Source organism: Gymnogyps californianus, chromosome 7 (genome assembly GCF_018139145.2).
Source record: "Gymnogyps californianus isolate 813 chromosome 7, ASM1813914v2, whole genome shotgun sequence".
In the NCBI taxonomy this organism is placed as follows: Eukaryota; Metazoa; Chordata; class Aves; order Accipitriformes; family Cathartidae; genus Gymnogyps; species Gymnogyps californianus.
Genome location: NC_059477.1, coordinates 26,681,686 through 26,703,934, shown reverse-complemented (window position 1 = coordinate 26,703,934; position 22,249 = coordinate 26,681,686). Strand labels below are relative to the sequence as shown.

At 62.4% G+C, this 22,249-nt stretch overlaps 1 protein-coding gene across 1 annotated transcript in view; it reads right to left on the bottom strand.

Moving 5' to 3' along the window:
• Nucleotides 1-22,249, bottom strand: part of TNS1 (tensin 1) — a 44,606-nt gene that overhangs the window by 12,086 nt on the left and 10,271 nt on the right. Inside the window, exons 13-17 of the mRNA XM_050899709.1 lie at nucleotides 21,626-21,787; nucleotides 11,085-12,782; nucleotides 4,402-4,580; nucleotides 3,807-3,882; nucleotides 1,274-1,366 (exon numbers count right to left, since the gene is read on the bottom strand). Of these exons, the coding sequence (XP_050755666.1) occupies nucleotides 1,274-1,366; nucleotides 3,807-3,882; nucleotides 4,402-4,580; nucleotides 11,085-12,782; nucleotides 21,626-21,787 (2,208 nt within the window). The remainder of the gene's footprint in view (nucleotides 1-1,273; nucleotides 1,367-3,806; nucleotides 3,883-4,401; nucleotides 4,581-11,084; nucleotides 12,783-21,625; nucleotides 21,788-22,249) is intronic.

The following is a 22,249-nucleotide window of genomic DNA, read 5'->3' as shown; positions in this document are numbered from 1 at the left end:
CCACGCACCAACAAAGAGGTCTCAGCCCTCATGGATGATCGCCACCCAACGTGACAGACCTCCAGGTCCAATTTGGACACCGGGGAATCCAACCATGGCACAAGGCACGATGTTCCCCTCCTCAAAAGGGAGCGGGACGGGCAAGACTCAGGCTCCTACATCCCTGGGGGCCAGTGCAAGGGAAGGCTGCTGGCACAGACAGCCACAGCTTGCTCTGAGTGATGGTCCCAACAGTGGGGATGAGTGGGGAAGAGAGAGACAGAGAAAGAAAAGCCTTTCTTACCTTCTTCAGAGTCACTGCCCGCCTCCCCTTCTAGCTCTGAGAGATGGAGGGGGAAGGGAGCGATAGGAGCGGGAAGAAGAGGAAGAAGAGGAAGAAGGGAGGTGCGAGACAGAAAGAAAGAGAAATCCGAGTTAAGCAGCTTTGCCTTGCTCAGGCAGGGGCACAAAGAACGCAAAGGAGAGCCCCACACCTCCCCAACACTGCACCCCAAACTGGACCCCCGGCCTCAGACACCCCCAGGGTTCACCTGGGCATCCCAGAGATCATGTCCAAAACCCAGGAGGCTGTTTTTGGGTGGAGAAGAGGGAACAGCCCAGCAGGGAGCCACCATGAAGGGCTGCTCCGAGAAGCCCAGCAAGCACTAAAAAAGCATCAGCTCGCCCTTGGGGGCAGAGCGAGAAGGGTCTTGCTGGGCGGGCTCAGCCAAGCCGTGCCACCAGGCTCAGCCGGGTTTTGGGGAGGTTACACTCAGCCCTGAGATGGCTCAGGCAGGGGCCCTGCGTGCTGGGGAGCAGCGAGGTCTGGCTTGGCAGGCTGCTCTAGGACACGTCCCCAGGACAGCAGGGCCTTTGCACCCGGGGACCACTCTCCAGGATGGAGAGGGCTCTGGATACTGTTCTGGCTGACAGGCTCGGCTCCCAGAGAGCAAACCCTCTCCAGCTGTGCTGGGGAGGAGAAGGGATGGAGGGGGTGAGGGAGGCAAGAATATGGGGCTGGGCAGGAGGCAGGACCCTGGGGTTTTCCAGCCTCCACCACTGAAGATCCTGCTGGGCTGAGTCCCCCAGGGCAGCACCAACAACCCCCCAGCCTCACACAGTCCCAGAGTGCCCACAGGAGGTGACAAGGACCCCAGGGCTACCTGGCCCCAAAAGGGAGGCAGAAGTGCCTTCTCCAACTAGGGGACCCTTCCAGAGGTATCATCACAGATCCCTGCCCCCGTCCCACCCCACCGCCCCCAAAACCACCTGCAGCCCCCATGCCCACACTCACCTCCCACTGGATGCAGCAGGATCTCGGCTGGGTTGTGGGGTTTCAGCCCCAGTGCTGAGAGTGGGGTCTTGGCCAGCCCGGGGGGAGAACGCACTGTCGGCACGGGGGACACAAGAGCGTTAGTGGAGGGGTGGGAGGTAAAGCTTCAGAAAGGCTAGAGCTGTCCAGGGGTTCAGAGCCCCCGTGACCCATCCCACCCACCGGCTGCAATGGGGAGCTGCTGGGAAGAGATATCCTCATATGAAGCAACGTCCCAGGGAAGGGCACCAATCCCCCTCTGCATTTGGGAGAGGGCACAGGGTGGGAGGTGCCCGGGAACAAGCAGCCTGCCCCATCGCAGGGCTGGCAGGATGGAGAAAGGGGGCAATTCCCACCAGGACAGGCCCAGACCCCATCTCCCAGCACCGTCCCCATAAGGGAATGGTCCCACCGTAGACATGAAGCCTCTTTCATTGCCCCTGTGCGAGCAGCCGTCCCTCCAACCCAGCTCTCCCAAACCTTAACCCCCCTCTGCTGATCCCCCCGTCTGGCTGAGCTGGGACCGGGCTGTCCCAGAGCAGCTCATCGCCCCCCCAAAAGGGGCAGCGGGACTGCCAAAAAAACCCCACCCTCCAGACCAGCTCAACAGGCGGGTGAGGATGTTGGCACAGAGCATGTTCCCCGAGGGGTGACAATGCACACATGAGGTCTGTACCTCTGGGCCCATACGCACATACCAGGAGGAGCTGCGTATGTATGTATGGCTATGGTATGGATGCACTGGCAGTGCGGGGTGGAGGGGTTTCATGGGGCAGGGTGGACCTCCCTGAGCCGACTGCACCTCCTCTCCCCTCCCGCCCCCCAGGTTTGACCCATCTTCCTAATGCTGCATCTCCCCGGGGGAGACCTCCAGGTCTTATCTCCAGCAAGAGGGACCGCTGGGCTCATCCCTCCATCAGCGTTCGAACGTCCCCGACTGGTGGCGCGGGCAGGGGGCCCGCGGCGAGGCCGGGAGGCGGCGGGTGGTGGGAGCTCCAGAGGAAAGCCAGACCCTCGCCCGGAGGCCAGGTCCCCCCAGCAGCCTGAGGCTGGAGCAGCCGAGTCCCTGGGAAACCGAGACGGCAGCGCCTTCCCCGGCGGATGTCTGATTTCCCAAAATACGGTCGGCCGCAAGCTGTGATGTCAGCTCGTGCCTCCATTGGCTGACGGGTGGTGGGGTCCTCCCAGGGCCGGGAATTCCCCTGGGACTGCCGGCTCCCCATGGAGGAGAATCGCTCCTGTATCCCCTTGGGGGGCACTTTGGCGAAGCCTGCAAGCTGCAGCTTCAAACTTCCCAGGCTGCCCCAGCTGGTGTTGGATAAGAAGCGCTGCCTCCAGGCCACGTCCCCGTCACCTCTGCGAGTGACTCATCCCCCAAAAAGAGCCACTGGCCCACTGCCAAGGACCTGCTGCCCCGGGGCTGAGCTCTCCAGGTCCCCTGGAACAACAGGGCCATTTCCAAGCTGCCAAACGCCCCAGGGACGCTCCCACATTCCGGTCACTGCATCCCATGAGGCAGGGCTCAAACGCCAGTGCGTTGCAGGGGAGGCACAGTAACAGCGCAGAAGGAAACAGCCTCGAGCCCCATGGGCTGAGCTACGGGGGGCAGGCAGCCCCATTGGGACCAGGACGTGGCATCAGAGGAGGCTGTGCCCAGCCTGAGCATCCCCAGCCCTAGAGCATCCTTCAGCATCCAGCCTACAACAGTGTTTTTGGGGAGGGTAGAGGGGGCTGCCGTCTGTTTTGATGGGTTTCCCAGTTGACCGGCTGCTTCCTTGCACTGGTCCAGCCTGAGTCATGCTGTGCTGATGTGAGGCTGCTCATCAGGGTTTGTTGCTCGAGCCGGTCATACAAACCCAGTCCACACAAACCCACCGCGACTGTGCAGTCAGGGTTAGTCAGAAAGGAGGTATGCCACGCCAGAGGAGCGGAGACAAGCTGCATGCAAAGGGCTGGCATCTCCCAGCCTTTTCCCCCTCCTGCCCTGGAAACAGCGAGCGAGAAGTGGCACGGCATGCGAGGGTCTGCCCTGACCCCCGCCAGTCTTCAGTCCCTCCCGCCTCCCCCCGACTTGTCTGCTACCGCAGCCCTTCTTGCCATGCCAGTAGGAAAGATGGGGAGGTGCAGGATCGGGACAGGGTGAAAGGATGCTGTCTTTCGGACCCTGCCTCTCTCCTTATCCCGCCTTGGGATCCCATCCAAGAAATGCCCCAGTGAGTGGAGGGTGGGAAAAAGCTGACAGGAGGGTGCCAAGCATGGGATGCTGATGGCAGCGGGATGCTGATGGCAGCATGGAGTGGTGGGGTGTGGAGGAGAGAGGACGAAGGAGAGGAGGAGCGATTAACATGGCGGTGGGTGTCTGGAGCCTGGAGCTGTCTGACCCTTGGCGAATTTCTGGCTTGCTGAGAGCCACCCACCGAGCCCCTCCGCCTCCCAGAGCCGCGGCACTTACAGGGGTCGGAGTAAGGGGTTTGTGGCGAGACGGGGAAGGCTGGGGTGGGGGGAGAAATCTCACCGCCGCCAGAGGGTGGGCTGGTGGGAGAGGCACCCTCCATCTCTTCGAAGGCTTCCTTGTAGCTGTGGAGGTGAGGCTGGGGAGAGCAGGAGAAAGGGTCAGTCCCATCCCTATGATGGGCACAAACCTCCAGGACACCCCAAGGGTGTAAAGGGCTTAGTTGTAAAGGGCTGCTGAAGAAGCTATTCCCTTTCTATCTAAAATCTCTCTGTAGCTGTTTTCCATTTGGCATACGATCATACTGTACAAGTTCCTACTGTATTAATCCGTACAAATAATACAGAAATTTAAAATTATACCAATAGCCTACATAGTTTCCAGCGTACCAGATTACATTCCAAGTGGGAAACTAAGAGAAGGGACTTTCATTAGTTGCAAGGTTGCTTCTACCAAAGATGTACTGGATTAATTAAACAGCTCCTTTTCACCTCCTCCCTGCTAACCACCACCACAAAAAGCATCATTGACCCCCAACCCTCCGGGATGCTGCGGATGCTAAAAGTCCCATACCCGCCTCCAAGCCTTCTCCTTCCCCAGAGGTGTCTGCCCCCATCAGCCACCCCCCCACCCCAGCACCACCCCCACCCCAGCACACCTCTTTGGGCCTCCCTCCAGGGTTGGCCGCAATGGTGCTGACCACCTCAGGCGAGAGGACAGTGGGGCTGCGGGGCGAGCTGGGCTCCGGCGAGCTCTTCTCATAGTGGCTGTCGCTGGGGGTCCGCTTGTGGGCAGGGACGGCACTCTCCTCCGGGGGCTTCTCCCGGGACTGCACCCCTGCGGGGCAAGCACAGGGTGGGAGATGGGTGAGGAGCTGCCGGCCAAGATGAGGACCAGCAGGAGATGCTCCAGGGCTGATCTGAGAGGTCTCCCCAGGGCTGTGTGCCACAGAGGGGGCTCTGCCCAGCGGAGATGGCAGCTTCAGCACTCACCTGCATCCAACTCCCAGACCAGCACAGCCAGTTTTGAGCTGGAGCAGATATGCCCTACAGCGGTGGCCCAGGGCCAAGCAATAAAGCAAGGCAGCGTTGTGGCTAGTGGCTGGATCGCTGCACTAGCCCTCCCAAGCACCAGAAGACTTGGGCTCAGGGACAACAACCCCAAGCAGTGGGTGTGAGGGGCACGAGCATCCTGTGAGCAGCCCAGCCAGCCCAACCCCACAGAGCTGGAGAGGACCGGGACCTCCTGACAGCGTCACGGTGGGAAAGGGCCGAATCCCCCAGCACCAGGGCAGCCGCGTTCGGCTGCATCCCTGCTCCCACAGCCGGATGCGGCTTCAACCACAGCAGCGGAAAAAGCCTGATTTTGTGAGTCCCCAAGGCAGAGGGAGCACCGGGTCAAGAGGAAAGACACCAACAGAGGGATGGTGCAGGGAACCCCAACAAACCACTGCTGATCTCCTACCCCCAGCACAAAGCCTTCCTAAAAGGGGAGATCGGCATCTCCTCTCCATCTCCCCCCAAACCTCCTTCCCAGACCCCAGCACCACGAGCCACCGGTGCCCAAAGCCTGGGGGGAAGAAGGGAGCAAGCAAGTCACCATGGGAGAATGGGTTCCTCCGGGCTGTTGGGATCTGGTAGATCCCACTGGCGATCCCCATGGGCAGGGATAAAGCCCAGGAACAGGGACAAAGCCAGTGCAGGGCAGGGGGGCGTGGGGGGCTGGGATGAAGGGTGCAACCCCAACTCTCCCAGCACCCAGCGGGGCCCAAACACACTCTCCGCCCCATCTCACCTGACAAAGAGGTTAATTAGGGCTCAGGGACAATGGTGCCGGTTTTGGCACAGGGGAACCACGCAGAGCATCACGGGCGCAGCTCAGAGCCCCGTGGGACTCCTGCTCCTCCCTGGGACGCACACGGCAGTGGGGTGACCCCTGGTCTCAGCCCCACTAGCAGAGGTGACAGCACTGTCCCCTCCACATTTCCCGCAGAGCTGGGGAGCACTCACGCTCCCCTTGGCCAGCACATTGGGGGGGGCAAAGAAGATAAAAAGGGAAAAAAAAAAAAAAAAAAAGGCCAGCATCACGCTCCAGGAAATGCACTTTTCAAACACCAACTCCTTTCCCACGGGCTGGCGGAGGAAAACCAGCCATCAGCTGCTTCCCCTCGCTCCCCGGGGCTCCGTGCGGGACCCACGCCTCACGCCCGCTGACCTCCCCTCTTCACCTCTCCAGCACCCGCACTGGAGCTTTCCCGGCCCCGGGGAAAGGGCTGGGAGCTGGGAAGGGGCTGGGAGCACGGGAGGGAGGGAGGTGGCCTGGGTGCATTTCTAAATAATCAGCCCAGTGAATGGCAACAACAATAAAATCGCGGCTCAGGGGGGAGAGGCGGCCGGGCTGTGAGGCGGGGGACGCGAGCCAACGGGGCCGCGTCCAGCCGCAGGAGGCGGCCTGGAAAATTCCACTAAGAGCGGCTTTGAAACACAACTCCCGATCCCTTCTGCAGGTGCTCGCCGGCACAGGGGATGGCCATTAAAAAGGCCCGTGGAGGGGACAGGGGGACAGAGAGGGTCCCTGGAAAGCTGCCTTGCAGGCATGGGCAGCATCATATAGGGCCACTCTATATCTTTTGCGCTGCTCTTCACTTTAAGGGAATGAAGCCCTGAGTTGTGAGCATAGGGAGAAACAAAATGTTGGGAAAAAATAAAGCAAACTCTTAGATTTTCTTTTTGTCCTTCTACTTTGTGCACTGTGGGGTGTCCTGCATGCTGCAAGAGCATCACCAGGACCATCCCTTGGCCCATCCCAAAATGAGCTGCAGCAACCGAGCACTGCGGAGAGGCAGGGACTGGCTCCTCGAGTCGTGCACGCCTGCCTTGCTTTGCATTTTCCATTTGGGAAGCACAAACAGCAGTTCGCCAGAGCCTGGCTGTCAGTGCACATCACACATCTGCAGCCTGGGACCCCCGGCTCCATCCCCGGGGCTGTGTGTCACCCAGCCGCAGGGTGCTGGATCTGGCCCATCAGGATACCCAGGAGCTCACCGGGCTTTGGCTGCTCCACTCCCCAGACATGGAAAGTGGCGGGGGCCGCGGGGAGGGGAGGGAGGAGAGGGGAAAAAAGGGACTCATTGTTCAGGAGCAGAGAGTGGGAAACTTCATGGGCTGCCCGGAGCAAAGCCTGGAGGAAACCCAGGCTCTGAGCACGGCTCCCCCGACCCCCCAGGTGATTTACGGGCTGGAAACTACGCTTAAAAAACAAACTCTCCTTTCCCCCGCTTGCTGTGCCCCCTCGGAAGACGTACAGCCTCCCTTAGCCACAGTACTGCCACCAGCCCCCCAGGGATGCCCTGCCTGGCTGCAGGAAGGGGGGTTCCCCATCACAAAGGGGGAACAGCAGCCTGCACCCTGCTCCCCACCCTCGCCCCCACCACCTCTGGCACTGCCACCCCTTCTGCTGCCCATTTAACTCCCTAACCTGGCAGCAACCCTCTCCCAGCAAGGTCCTGCCCTTGGACTCAGCACAGCTCTACGGCTGGGGAAGGGCAGGAGCACAACAGCCAAGAGAGGAGGAAACAGGAGGAATTTAAACCCAGGTGGTTTTGCAGCTGGGGAGTTGGGTTTCTAGGCCAAATCAGAAGGCAGCTGCTTTTTGGGCATGAGATGCTGGAGCTACTGCCAGGCAAGAGCTGGGCAACACTCCCACAGTGGAGAGGAGAGGGCAAAGCAGCATCCCATGGCCCTTGGGATGCGGCACCCAGCAGTTAAAGCCAGACCAGGACACACGACGCACAGGGAAAAGAGAGATGCAAACTCGCTCCCTGCCTGCACGAGAACAGCAGCAGACGTTGCCCTGTACCACTCTCTGCCAGAGCCCAACTCGCCCCGTCCCACCGGGCACAGACATGTCTACTGCTCCCCGCCTCCCAGCCTGATCGCCGCAAATGGGCACGGCAAAATACCTTACTCTGTGTCGAGGACTGGGAGGGTTCAAACCTCTTTGGTCCTCCTGGGGAGAAACCCAAGGTGCCAGTGGGGAGAGAAAGGTCACCCAGAAAGGTGGTGACTGCCCAGCCCACTCTTTGCCCCCAGCCCCTCTCCATCCCTCTCCTCGTGCTCACCCCAGGACAAGTGGGTGCAAACCAAGCACCAAGCAGGTCCCCAGCACCCAGGCAGACTCACCTCCAAGGAACAAATGTCACATCGCCTAAAATCCAGCCTCCGCAGCCCACATCCCCCGGCTGCAGACAGACCCATGGGGACCCCTGGACGGAGGCAGGTGAGACCCTGCAGGGCTGGGAACTAGCTGAACCTGGGGTCTGTGGAGCTGCACCCCAGCCCTTGCCTCCCCGAGGGGTGAGCCACGGCCAGGGCCAAGCTCGGCGGGGCTGGAGCGAGGGTCCGGATCTGGCCCAGCAATGAAATCCCACCAGAGAGCAGTGCCAGGCTTGGATGAGATGCAAAACCAAGCATGGGCAGGGGAGTCTGTAGCCAGGGCCAGGGGCTCCACCATCACCGGAGGAGGTCAAGGGGGGCCCTGAGCACCGCCCTGCTGAGAAAGGGGATCGAGCCTGCATGGGGAGGGTCTCCCAAGCCTCCCTCCATCCCACATCCATGCAACACACGGAGCACTCAGCATGCAGGGATAGGGGAGGAAGGAGGGATGAGGAGGAAGAAGGGATGAGGGGGAAGGAGAGAGAAGAGAGAAGAAGGGAAAAGGAAGGAAGGATGAGAAGGAAGGAGGGAGGAGAGGGATGGAAGGAGAAGGATGGATAGGGAAGGATGGAGGACAAGGAAGGTGGGAAGTGGAATGAACGAACCGGAGAAGGAGAAGGACCGTTGCTGGTTCAGAGGAGGACGGGGGGCTTTGGTGCTCTTGTTGAGGTCCCTGAGCTTGGCGTTGTACTCTGCCAGCGTACCAGGACGGGGGGTGCAAGGAGGGTGGGAGGTCACACGGGACAGACACAGTCCCCCATGGGGAGAGGAAGGGGCAAGACAGGACAAATGTCACGAGATACAATAGGGAGACAGAGAGAGAAAACAAGAGAAAATATTAGATGGGCTCCAACAGATAAGATTGGGGTCCAAGGAAGCTCAGACCCATCTTGGAGCTGCTTTCCCATCACCCAAATTGCCTGGCTCCAGGCACTGCTTAAACCTACACGGGAAATCAATGGTGGCTCCCAGCCACACATGGCCTTGTGCAATGCCATAAATGCCCGTCACTGTCCCCTTGGCACCGTGCAGGTCCCCTCCATCATGGGATGGCCAGGGCTGGGACAAGAAGGGATGACCCCAGATGCCTCGCTGGGAGATGATGGGGACTTGAAGGATGGTAGGACCATCTCTTCTCTGTGGGGAGGCACTGGGGACGCCAGCGCTGCCCTGTGCCATCTCTTCTCCTCCATCACCAGTGGGAAGCGGGAATGGGAACACTCCCCCGCCGGGCACAGAGGAGGTGTGAGATGCTCCTCATCGCTGTGCCGGGACACGCAGGCAATTTATAGCAGCAGGGAATGTAAACAAACCCGTCCGTGCCCCACCATCCCCATCAGCCGTCCCCTCCCGGCACTGGCTTCAGGACACATCGTTCCCGCTGGAGGTCAGGCCGCCCACCCGCGCTGTCCCCGCCTCGGCACAGACAGCCCAGCTCCAGCAGGAACAGGTGGCCGCAGGCTGGGGACTGTCCCCAGGATGTCTCTCCTCTCCGGGAAGCCCAGCGGCTTCTGGGGGATGAGAGTGACCCCAGCCCAGCCTTGAGGACCTGACCCCAGGGTTGCAGGGCATGGATTTTTTGGTAGACACCATCAAACATCCATTTCCCACCCACTGCAAATACTGCTGCTCCTCTCCTGAGGGTTCTCCTCTTTTCCACCCCATCTTCTTCCTCCCATAGTTGAGGGGGAGGACCTGCTCCTTATAATATTCAGTCCAGACATACAGCGCAGCGCAGTTTGGGCATTTGTGTGTCCTTGGGTTTGTTTAAACCCTCTGCACAAGCCCCGTGTGCCTCTGTGGATCTGGCCTGGATCACCAAGGTCGGGTTCGGATGGATGCAAACTGCCCCCAACACCTCTGCCACCCACCCCTGTCCCCATGCCCGCTGTTGGCACCCCTCCTGCCCCCCGCCCCGGTGCCACAGTGACTCAGCCCCCGCGCCTGGGAGGTTGGTGCTGTTCGATTTTTCCAGCCAAGCCTCTTCCCCCTCCCTCTAATGCCGGGCAAGTTTCTGGACTGAGCGCAGAGCTGGAAGGGACAGAGCTGCCAAGCCCCAGCATCACGAGCTGGCCCCCAGCCTGGCCACAGCCCCGAACCCTTCCCAAATGTCGCTGTGCAATTCAACAACTGCAGCCGAAGCAACGGGGAGGGAGGCCACCGAGCTGCCGCAGGGCCACAGCAACTCCTTCCCGGGGGGCTGGGACCCTCTGTGTCCCCAAAGCCCCCAAGCTGGAGCCACGGGAGGGCAGGGAGTCAGAGGACGCGGTTTCCCCTCTGCGGCACAGAGCAAACGCCTTCATCTAGCCACCACACCGATGCTCGGCGCTGCACCCACCTGAGCATTGCACCAAACCCCTCTGGCAGGGCTGGGAAATGCCTTCCCAGCCCCAGTCATCGCCCCAAGGCCAGGTCAAGCTTCAAATCACCCAGGGCCAAGCCGGTTGGACCACCAAGGCAGAAAGGCTGCTGCCAGCCTGCACCCTGGCCCCCCTGCTCCGGCAGCACCGCGGCTGCCCGGGGAGGAGGTCTGAGCACCGGGGAGGAGGTCTGAGCACCAAGCCCAGCATGCTGGGGGGAAAGCGGGTGCTGAAATCAGGGAGGAGCCCAGCTATGTTAAGCACAAGGCAAGTGCTCTGCGGGGACCTTACACCAGAGCATGCTCCAGGCAGGGAGAGCATCATGTCCAAGGTGGGGTCCAGGCAGGACACCCTCAGCCAGAGCTGAAAACATCTTCCCAAACTGGGCCGTATTCTCCCTGAAAGGGAGAAATCCCCCCGGGACCCAGCAAACGGCCCTGCCACAGGGGACAGACCAGTCCCATACCCCAAAGAGGTGAGGATGGGGGGTCCGACAACCTCGGCCACCCCTTCTCCCCACCTCTGGGTGGTGCTGCTGCAGATGGCAAGCTGCAAGGGGGAGTCTCGGCAAAGGAGAGCGGCACAGGCTGCCCCCCTGCCGAGTGTGCCCCCACGGCGGGTGGCTCAGTCCCAAGCGCAGATCCGGCACGGTCGAGGAGTCGCCGCATCTCCCATCCCCGGCTCCACCATGCATGCCACCCCTGCGGGCTCCGGTTTCTCAGGACATGCGGTCCCCCCTGTCCCCCCAAGGAATCAAAGCATCCTACCTGCCACCCTGTGGGCCACGAGGCCCTCCAGATTCAAGGGCTCTTCTGCTGACCTCGACAGGTCTTCGTAGCTCTCCGGTCCCTTGGGGGGCATCTGGGTTTGTGCTGGGACGGTGGGGGAAGGCGGGGAGGAGACAAGGAGCTGCTGAGACCCCACAGGGCTGTAGGAGGTGCTGAGTGGGAGGATGCCCATCGATGCTCCGGCCGGGGCATGGCTGTAGCTCCTCGGCTCTGGCACCGGTGCCAACTGGTAGCTGTAGGGCAAATAGGTTTCCCGGTACTCTTGCACCCCATAGTCCGACTCTCCGGGAGAATAGGCTTTGCCCCTGGGCTCAGAGACCACAGGGCTCACGGAGGTGCCAAAGGACCTCGGCTGGGCCCCCTGCGGAGCCGGCTGGGTGTAGAGACTGGCGATGGGCTGGGCCGAGACGGAGGAGAGCAGTGGTCCCGCTGGCTTGTCCTGGCGGGAGGTGGCAGGCACGCTCTGTGATTTGTGGACGGCAGGCGCAAGGTCCAGCATGAGGACATCGAGGGCTTCGATGGACTGCTCGATCTCCCGGCGGGAGGGTGCCCGGGGGAATTCGGGCATGCTGTGGCTGTGCGGGGGCACAGGCTGCAGCGGGCTGGGCTGGGGGCTGCAGCTGGAGACGCTGGGGCTGTGGCTCTCCACGCCACCCTCCTGCAGCCGGGAAGGTGGCCGGCTCCCTCCTTGCTGCTGCCACGAATTCAAGCCCCTCTGCACGGCCTCCCGGCTGCTGGTGCTGCGAGCCGGGGCCTGGGGCAGCGCCGGGGCCGTGTCATACTTGGTCGTGTCCACCGCTGGGAAGGACCGGGAGCGGTAGGTGCCTGGGGAGTCATAGCCGTACAGGTAGGGCTGGGAGCCGGGCAGCGGCTGGGGCTGGAGCCAGCCTGGGGCGTGGGAGCCCGGTGGGCGCTGCGGGTAGCCGGCCAGGTGGTCCTGAGCAGATGCCGAGGGCCGCAAGGAAGGCAGCGGGTCGCGGAGGTGGTGGCCCGTCAGGGCGTTCTGGTTGTTGTAGGGGTAGCCACCGTTGGAGAGCGGCTCACTGTCGTACAGCCCCTCCTTCAGCAGCTTCTCAGCCCCGTTGCAGCTTGAGGGGCCATTGGGCAGGGAGGAGAGGCTGCCCACCCGGGGCGCCTCCTGGTAGCCGGCATCGCTGGCGGTGGTGGTGCCATCCAAGGAGGAGAGCGTGCCCAGGCTGCCCACGCTGTGCCCATCCTGGTTGGGCAGCTCGTCATCCAAGATATCCGTCTCCCGCTCGGCCACCAGCGCCGCGGCATTCCCGTTGACGTGCACCTGAGCCGGCACCACGTGGCGGCCCGGCATGGCGGGCAGGCGTGCCGGTACGGGGCCGGGCACGTGGTTGTGCATGGGCGGCGCGCTCTCCAAGCCGAAGCCGACGAGGAGACGATCCAGCTCCTGCTTCTCCTCAGGGCTCAGCACCGCCTGGCTGCTGGGTGCCCCGGGCACCCCCGGCTCATCGGTCCGGTCGGTCTTGGTAGAGGCGGTGGAGTTGCCCGAGTCGCTGCTCACCGAGAGCGTGTGCTCGACGTGGTTGGGCGCTGCCGAGAGCGGGAGGCGGGCGGCGTTGACGGCACCGGTGCTGCTGTGGAGGGAGTCTTTCTTCTTCACTTTAGCGTAGAGGCTCCCGTCCAGGGGCCCTTGCGTGTGCCCAACCTCTGCAAGGGGAGAAACGAACACGAGACCCCAGATCAATTGCTGGCTCTCTGCACGGAGCTAATGGGTCCCATTAGCCGGTGGTTTCGATCTCTTCCGTGCCGCCAGAACGCTTAACGACCAGCATCACCGTCTCCTCGGCACCCTCCGCAATCCCACAGGCGCCACCATGCAGAGACACCAGAGCCAGACCCCCACCACCCCCATGCCCCCACGGCCCCCCGCTCCGCACACTGTCCTGCCCTGCCCTGCAAGCACCGCCTGCTCCGCCGGGATTCACCAAATATCCCCCCCCACTTCCAGGCATCGTTCCTGGCAATCGCCCTCCATGGCTGGTGAGGGCTGGGGCTGCCTACACAGTCGGCCATCACTGCTCCACAGGGCTCAGCCGGCCCCAAAGGGCCATACGGCACCGGTGAGGCAAATGGGGAGAGTGGGGGAGATGTACCTCGGGCCGCAGGAGGAGGGGCGGAGGCAGTTAGGATCTGGCCTCATAGCTCTGCATGTCTCCAGCTGGATGGATGTACTCAGCCCACGGGTGAAGGACAGATGAACCACGGACCCACCTTCCCTCTCCCTGCCCGCTCTCCTCCCAGATGATGCATGGATCCAGCCAGCTGCCTATCCTTGACATTTTCTTCCCTGGCTACAGACAGGCTCCCACCCTTCCTGTCCTTCCCCTTCCCTCTCTCAGGCCAGGCGGATCTGCCCCAGAGCTTTCCTCGCAGCCAGATGCTGCCCCAAAGCTCCCGCACAGGCAGCGCCTCTGCCCAACCCTGAACATGCAGCATCTCCTACCCAGGAAGGCACCAAGCGCCCCGGCGCCGTGATTCAAGGCCGGTGCGAGTAGCCAGCTCCGCTCCGCAGCCCCAAAAGGCTGGGGGGCAGCCAGGGCACAGCAGCATCACCAGCAGCAACCCTGCACCCCAGCTCTGAGCCCCCCAGCTCCCATCACGTCCGGCAGCCCCAACACCACAACCAGCTGCGCCTTTTAAATCTTTCCAAATGGGGCAGCCAGATTTTGGGGGCACAGAGGGACCCCGGCCACTGACACAGCAATGGGGATGGCCCCCAAGCCGTGTCCCCCCCGCCAGAGCGTGCACGGCACTGGCTGGGCTGCAGACTCCTGTTTTTCCAGCTCCCCGCCGAGGTTTCCTGGAAGGGCCTGCGAGCAGCGTTAAACACTTTCTTTTGGAGGAAAAAATGACTCTTCCCTGGCGGATGGCCAGGCGGCTGACTCAGGGACGGAAGACGGCTCTAACGCGATAGTGTGAAATCAGAGCGCTCCTATCTGCGAGCAAAACACTTCCGAAAGCCAGCCTCGAGCCGGGACGGCTTAACCAGTGTCACGCCGCTGCACCCGTGCCCCAGCAGTTCCCGTGCCGCCGACCTCCCTCGCCGTAAAGCACAGGGGGGTAATAAAACCCAGCAGGAGTCCTATGAAGTCAGGGCCCCCTCCTCACTGCTGATTTTCCACTCCCGAATTCCCGTTGGCAGCATCCTAAGGAGGCAGCGGAGCCCCAAAGCCCCCCCCAGGCTTAAAGATGCCCCAGGACCACACAGCGAGGTCCTCTCCGGGCACTCAGCGCGGGAAAGGATGAGGATGGGTGTCCACGATTTCTCCCAGAGACTCAGAGCTCCCTCATCCAGCCAGTGTAGCCAGGAACCGGCAGTGTTTGACTCCGCAACACCTCCCATACAGGGGAAAAGGGGGAGAGAGGGAGGGAATCCCTTCCCATGCAGGGAGAAAGGAAAAAGCAGCATGTCCAGGGGCAGCGTCAATGCTGGAGAGGCTGAGACATTGCCTGGAGCCAGGGAAAAGGCCCAGCCCTCCTGTCTGATGGCAGTGATGGGTGCTGGCCAGTCCCAGGAAACAGGGCAAGAGCCAGGATGGGGGCTGGGATAAATAGGGCAGGGGAATAGAAAGGAAAAGGGAATAAATAAATATAAATGAAAGCACGTGGCGCCAAGGGAGAAAATAGATGGGAAAGGCTTTAATTAGACTGTGGGCTGGGCACCGCCCCACGGCTGGGAGAAATGTCTCAAAGCAGGGTCAGGATGAGGCACAACACGGTTCACGGCAGAACCAGAAAGCCCCAAGCACCCCATCCCACCTTTCCCAGACCCTCCGGCCAGGTGGGGACATGGGGAGGTCTGGTGGCCCCCACCCCAAGAGCAGTACCAGGGTAGCAAGCAAGGAAGGGGCCGTGACGCCTCCACCATCAGCCAAGTCCTTGTCCCACGGCTGCTCTGCCCCACACCTGACTGCCCACCCTGTCCTCGTCCCCACACGCCCCCTGGGCTCTGATGCCAAGAGCCAAATCCTGCTTTTCTCCACCACTCCCAGGCCCCCTCCACCACCCCTGGGCCACGCTGTCACTCATATGACCGTCTATTGCTTGTCACCTGAGAAGTTGAATAAAATCCCCCAAAAAAGACCAAGGGAAGGGGGACAGGCTGCCTTAGCTGAAGCAGCAGTCCCCAAAGCAGCAGGCTCCCCGTTTGCAAAGCATTTGCAGCTCCCAGCAAGGTCAGATTTTGTCCCTGAAGGTCAGAGCAGCTCCAGCCTGGCAGGCTGTGCCATCCCAGCATGGGATGGGTTTGCCCAGGGCTCAGCCTCGGACGCAGCTCTGCTCCAGCTCTATCTGCTCCGGCAGTATCAAGGCAACTGGGGGAAGCGCTGAGCCCAGCCTGGTCCTACCCCTGCTGCCAGGCTCGCTGCCCTGGCAGGGCAATGCTCTGCCCTTCTCCCTCCCCAGCACCCTGCAGCTACACCCAGGAGAAAAACTGGTCCAGGGCATGCGTGACAACAGGAAGGGGGGTCAGCTCGCATCCCCAAAATCCCAGCCATCCGTCTCACGCCCAGTGGGGTGCACCATACAGCATCGTGCACCAGCACAAATCCTGGCTGGGGCTCTGCACCAGTGCAGAGGATAAGGCTGGGGCACCACCGTGTCTCCCCTGGTCCTGCCCCCAGCAGCATCCCACCTGCTGCCTCTACTCCCCACCACCCAGAGCCCTGGCCCCCGGGCATCTCTGGAGCATCAGCCGGCAGGGAAGATCCTGGGGTCCCGGGACCCTTTGTAGGATGAAGGATGCGGGCTGAGTCCCATGGGGAAGAGCTCAGCCCCCCTGCTCTGGTTTCATCCTGTGCCCAGATATGATGGCAAGAAGTAACCCCAGCCCCTGAGCAGTGGGTCACCACGGCCATGAATTCCCCACCCACCCCCAGCCCTTTCCCCCATCCCATCCAGCTCAAAGAAAAGCAAAATCAGGACTTACCAAAGGGGACGGAAGAAAAGATCCCAGGCGAAGAGAAGGGGCGGGCAGCAAAATCCCTTTCCTTCGCCCCTTCAAGCACCAGAGCCTTCCAGGGAGACCTGGTGCGGTGGCAGCTCGAACGGCGTCTGTGGCCGGCTCCGTGTGTCCGTCCAGGACAGGAGCTGACGGCCCAGAGCTGGCTTTGGTTGGCGTTTGTCCCTTTTGCTGTGCTTTCCCTCTCGCAGAGGGAGCTACTCCCTCCCCAGCGCCGTGCCCTGCGGGGCCAGCGAGAGGGGCACCCCGACGGCAGCGGGGCGCCGGAGGGGCTCGGATACGGGGCACCCCCCCAGGACACGGGGCGACGGAGGGGAGGATGGAGCAGACGAAGGTGGCAGAGGCAGGAGATGGGCTGGAGGCGAGGAGGTGCGGTTGTGCTCCCCTCCGCCCCGGACCACACAGGGACGAGAGGGAGGGGAAGGGGAGAGGCACTGGGAAGGCGGCTGGGGGCCGCCCAAGCCTCAGCCCCAGCCCGGGTTAACCCCAGCGAGGTGCGGGGAGGGTGAGAGCCATGGAGGGAGGACAGCCGGACAGACAGCTCCTAGCTATGAATATTAACTACTTCCTCCACAGGCAGGGCTGCGCTGCGTTAACTGTTTCCTAGGCACGACAGACAGACGGACGGACAGCTGGACAGCCTACCCACCCCGCACCGAGTGCTGAGCATCACCCCGCTGCATGACCCCCCCCCCCAGTCTGAGACCCTCAGCCCTGCCCGGCTCCTGTGTGGACACGTCACACCTGTCCCCAAAAAGCAGTGACACATTCGGGGTGGGGATGTCCTTTCAGGCCACATGTGATGCTGTAACCCAGCTGGGTCTGCAAACCCAAATGACTTGAGTTTCTCCATCTTAAACAAACACACGGCCAAAGAAGAGTGGAAACTCGCCGTGGCCGAGCCACCGACCCTGCCAACGCCAAACCCGACCTGTTTTCACAGCCCCCTTTCCCTGCCCCGCCAGTGCCGCAGCATGGCATGGACGTGCCAGCACTGGTTTGAGGATGGCATGTGCCACCCTGTCCCGTGGCAGGAGGCACAGTACGGATCCTGTCCACCCCGGAGCTGCCCATGACCATGCTGCTCCATCCCAGGCAAAATCTGCGCTGGGATGGTGCTGACAATTTGCTGGTCCAGGTGGCGGTGAGCCCACCCCGTGTCCGGGCCCCTCCTTGAACCTGTGCTCAAGCCTCCACTCCTCGATTGATCCAACATACTCAGCGAAACACGAGGCTCCCTCCACTCTAATCCCCCAAATTGTGCGTTTCCCACACCCCCGCGGATGACAGCAGGGGATGAGAGCAGCGTTTCCAGCCAGCCCCCTGACTCACAGCCCCATTTGCTCCCAGATAGTGGCATACGCCAAGTCAGCATCCTCCCAAAACCTCCGAGGTTTGCTTGCTTCTCTGCCGTTTTATTTTTTGCCCCGGTTGCGCAGCTGCAGGCAGCCCGCAGGAGGGCAGGCCGAGAGCTCCCCGCTCCAGCCCGGCTGCCCGGGGACAGCCCCAGCCCCACACACACACACTCCGGCAGGTTTTGACTTTCAGGACGGTTTAAAGGGGGAAGAGAAGGGGCTGAGCTTCCACCAGCCCGTCCCTCTCTGCCTGCATCCCAGCCCTGCCTGGTTCCCAGTCCCAGCGGGACCAAACCCCATCACCCCCCCACATCACAACCCCAAATACCAGGTCAGAGGACAGACCCTGCCCTGGGAGCAACCACAGTCCAGCCGAAATGTCTAGCCAAGCCCGTAGATGCTCCAGCGTTTCTCCCATGGGGAATAAGGAGAAGCAAGGGGGAGACACTCCCTGTGGACCCCCACCCAGCCCAGCCGGGTTCCCGCTGCCCCCCAAAACGCCCGCCCTGCCAAGCCCTTACCTTGCTGCGGCCGGAGCGGAGAGCAGAGGAGAGGGGCGGGATGGGGAGGGGGAAGCAGATTCCTTCAGCTTTAGTCAGCTGGCGAAGGCGAGAGGAGAGCCAGCGGCTCCCCTCCCCGCCAAGCTTGGCCAGGGGACGGATCCAGCCGCGGGGGGAGAGCAGCAGCCCGCCGGCAGCTCCGGCGATGGATTTAACAGCTCTGGCCTGGCCCATTTGGCTCTCCGCCTCTGCACAGCCTGGCTCGCCCTCCTGGGCAGCCTCAGCCCCAGATAAGTGGGGCAGGATTTGACCTCACTAGGGAAGATGCACCCCACGAGATGACGGCGACCCCATCTAGGGGCTTGCTGCCCCACAGAAAGGTGCAGGATCAGCATCCGGCTCGCTTTGGGGGGCTCTGGGACACTCCAACCTTTGCCACATGGGGTTCAGGCTCTGCTGTGACCTCCCATCCCTGGAGGGATGGGATGGGATGCTCATCCTGCTCCCCACCCCAGGCCAGCCCTGCCCTGCGCGCAGGGCTGAGCTGCAGGGGAGCCCCGCGCCAGAACCATGACTCAGGTGGGGATTTAGCAAGTCTCCTGCAGATGTTGGATTTGGCCAGGCCCCGGCCACCCCTCTTCCAGCCCCGGTAAAAAGGGGGGGTGGGCAGGGCCAGCCTGCGGTGGGGACAGGGATGGTACAGAGGTGGGAGGCGAGGCGGGGGGGCGTGGATGCTGGGTGCAGCAGGACCAGCCAGGGTGGTCCAAGGCCCGGTCATTACAGGGTGCTGCGGGGTCCGGGACACACGTCTAAGCCCTTTCACATTGTCTCACACCACCCCAGGATGGCAGAGCCTGGTGTCCCCCCACCACAGTCACACATCCAGACCCTGGGGACAACGCCTCCACCAGCTCCATGCCGGCCCCAGCACCCTGTTCTCCATCAGCATTGGTTTTCTCAGCAAAACCAAACCAGGCCATAGATGTTCCCCACCCAGATTTGCCCACCTGCCTCTGCAGAACCCCAAAAATTTCTCTGTGGCGATCCTCCAACCAGCTGCAAACCCAGCAGTGCTGCATCCAGCCGCAGGTCTCCTCCTGCCTCCCTGGGGCCAGCCTGGCCCCCGAGGAGAGCCACCACAGTGCTGGCAAAGCATCCTTCATCCACCCTGGATAAAGGACATCTGAACCCCAAAAATAGCCAAAGGAAGAAGTGCTCCATCACCACCCTTCACCCTCCAAACACCAACTGATGGCTATGGGGACTGCAGCAGGAACCCGCCACGCAGCTGGCACCAACCCCAAAGCCCCTTCAAGGAGGAGGGAGGGCAGGCAGAGCCGCTTGCCTCCCCCATGCTGTGCAGGGATAGATGATGGGCAGTGGGACGGGGCTGTGGGGGTATCCCAGCGGACCACACTCTTGCTAAGGATCACAGGGCAGCCCGAGCCCAGCAGGCAGCAGGGACTCTGCCTGGGTAAGCCAGGACGGTGAGCTCGCCGACGGGGCCAGACTGTGCCGTGGGGGTGGTTCGCAGAGCAGCCCCCGCCTGCTGGACCCAGCCAGGTCCCCTCAGCCAGAAAGCAAGATGTAGGGGTTCAGATCCCCCTCTCATGCCCCCTGCCCTGGGCAAGCTTGGTCAGCCGGCAACCTTGCTGCGACGCAGTTTCCCCTTCCCTAAGCCCCCGCGGATAAGCACAGTGGAGGTGAGGGGAACATCAGGACAGGCACCATCCCCAGACATCCACCTGCCCCTCCAGCTTCGGGGTCCCACAGGGTCATCCCACCCTGTCAGGCACCCCCCCAGCCCATATGGGTGCCCCATGCTGAGACAAAGCTGCCAGAGAAAGGGCATCCACTTCCACCGAGAGCAGCTGTGGCCAGCAGAGACGCGGCGCGGGGGGGACCCACCGTTTGGCAGGCGATCCCGATCCCATCGGCCGGATCCGCGGCGCCGGTCCGCGGGGAGCCTTCGCCGAGCGGCAGGGACGGACAGTGGCAGGGACGAGGAGCAGCGGCTGATCCCACCCCGGCGTGGGTCCTGGTGCCAGCCTCACCCCTCTCCGCCCCCGGCTGCTGCTCGCTCGCGCTTGGTGGTGCCAAAAATGTGGCATGCAATTCCCTGACCAAATAAGGCGAGTCCAACCATAAACAGGGACCCCCCCTCGCACAGCCGAGCACCGGGGTCCCCATCCCAGCCTGGGACGGGCTGGAGAAGAGAGAAAGTGCCGACTGAGAGGGAGGAAGACAGGAGCCCCCGGAGCCCATGCTAGCTCTCCCCGACGCTGTTCAAGGTGCCCCATGGGGTGACCGGGGGGGACACCCACTATAGATGGGCTGTCTCACAGCTGCCTGCACTGCCATGGGTCGGAGGGCAGCCTCCTGCCTGTGGCTTCGCCCTCCGGCAGTCCCGGCTCATCCCCAAACCGGGGCAGTGTTTGCAAATCCAAGGTGCCCTCACTCTCCATCGCCACCCTCCCTGCGGGGAGGACGGCCCAGTCAGCACATGGAGGGACCTCCGCAGCCCTGACACCCACTGAGACCCCAGAGAGGAGCCCTGGGGTAGCTCCACAGCCCCAGCACCCACCAAGACCCCCGGGACAGGACAGAGAGGAGCCCTGGGGTACCGCTGCAGCCCTGCAAGGGGCTGGGAGTGCAGCAGCTGTCTCCCGGGGGCCAGAGGGGAACACACATGCACCGAGGCACTCAGGTCTCTGCAGGCAGGAGGGGGCTGCCAGCTCAGGGCAGGGGCAGAGCCATGGTCTGAGCTCACAGTGGGGCACATGTCCCCTCCCCTTGGGGCTGGACCCACAGCTCCCCACCGCGTAGCCGAGCCCACATGTCATGTGTTGCCTGTTTACCACCCCGTGCCAAGGCAGGTGCCCGTGCCAGCTCCGCGCAGCCACTCTGGGTCCAGTCCCATGTCCCCACCATGGGCAGAGACCCCCTCGCCCACCTCAGGCACTCAGAGCCCCCACCCTCCCCAGCGAGCCTGGCCGCCCACAGCTCCCACTTGGAGCAGCCGGTGACCTTCAGGGACATCGGGGACCGCAGCTGTCCCCACTCCGGGGACGCCTGTGCGGACTGGGCCAGGAAAGCTCAGGCATCTGCTCGGCCACAGGTGCCCTTGCCGCCAGGACGGGGGCCCATCACCCTTCGACATACAAGTACTGCCTGTTCCTGCCAAGCGGGTGAGGGCGGCCACTCGCTGCATCCAAATGGGTGCTCAAGGGGCTTTTCCCAGCTACGAGCAATGGTGCAGACCCTGCAGGGCCAGTGAGGCATCGTCATTGCCCGGGGAAACCAAGGCACAGCTACATCCTGCCATGCTTGCACCATGAGAAAGGAGCTGGGAGACCTAATGGTCCCCTCGTTAGGTCCCACTCCCAACAGACTTGGGGTTTGGGTTTCCCAAAGCTCTGGGACTTAAACCAGAGCTGGACCCTGCTCCGTGCAAACAGGGCTTTGAGAGCAAAAGCGCCGAAAGAACAGCCTGAGCTCCCTGGCACTGCGGCAGGAGGGAAAGTCCATGAGATCTTCCTCTCCCATCCCATGGCCACGCTCCTCCCAGCAGCAGCCATCTGCCCTCAGCTCTGCTGCCCACTGGCGTCCCCTTCCCTGGGGTGGGGGGATTCCCATGGGGACACTTTGGCCACCGACCGCCCCGTGAGCCCTAACCTTTCTCCAGGTGCTTGCTGGGCAGGGGCGGCTCAGCCCAGGCGCCCTCTGCGCTGTCCTCACGCTGGATGTTGAAGTTCTCGTAGGAGTCCCACCGGATGAGTGGGTCAGATGTGTTGTAGTCCACGGAAACGCTGGGCCCATTCTCCAGGTGCTCCATGCCTGGGAAGAGGCAAGACAGTCAGTCGGGGTGACAATGGAGCCAGCACAGGTGGGACAGGGGGAGCAGATGGAGAGAAGGTGCAGGCAAGGGAAAAAGGGCAGGAGTCATAGGGCAAGGCAGGAGAGTCATGTAGGAACGGGGGCACTGAGAGAGATGGATGGGCACAGGATGTACATCAAGACCCACAAACAAGGTGTACAAGGCTGGCTGGAGCATTCGGGATTGCCTAGGGACAGGCAGACGGACTGACAGTGAGCATGTTTAGGTCTTGACTTTTTGCGCGGGGTGTCCTCCATTCCCAAGCATCCCCTCCCTCTCTCCCAGGCCAGCAAGTGCTGCAGAGAACGGCCTCTTGGGGAAAAGAGCAAGGGCGATAGGGCACCCACAGGTGCTCCTAGATCAGCTTCACCACCTGGACCCCTCATCCCACCCTGGTGACAAAGGGACTGCAAACAGGGCAG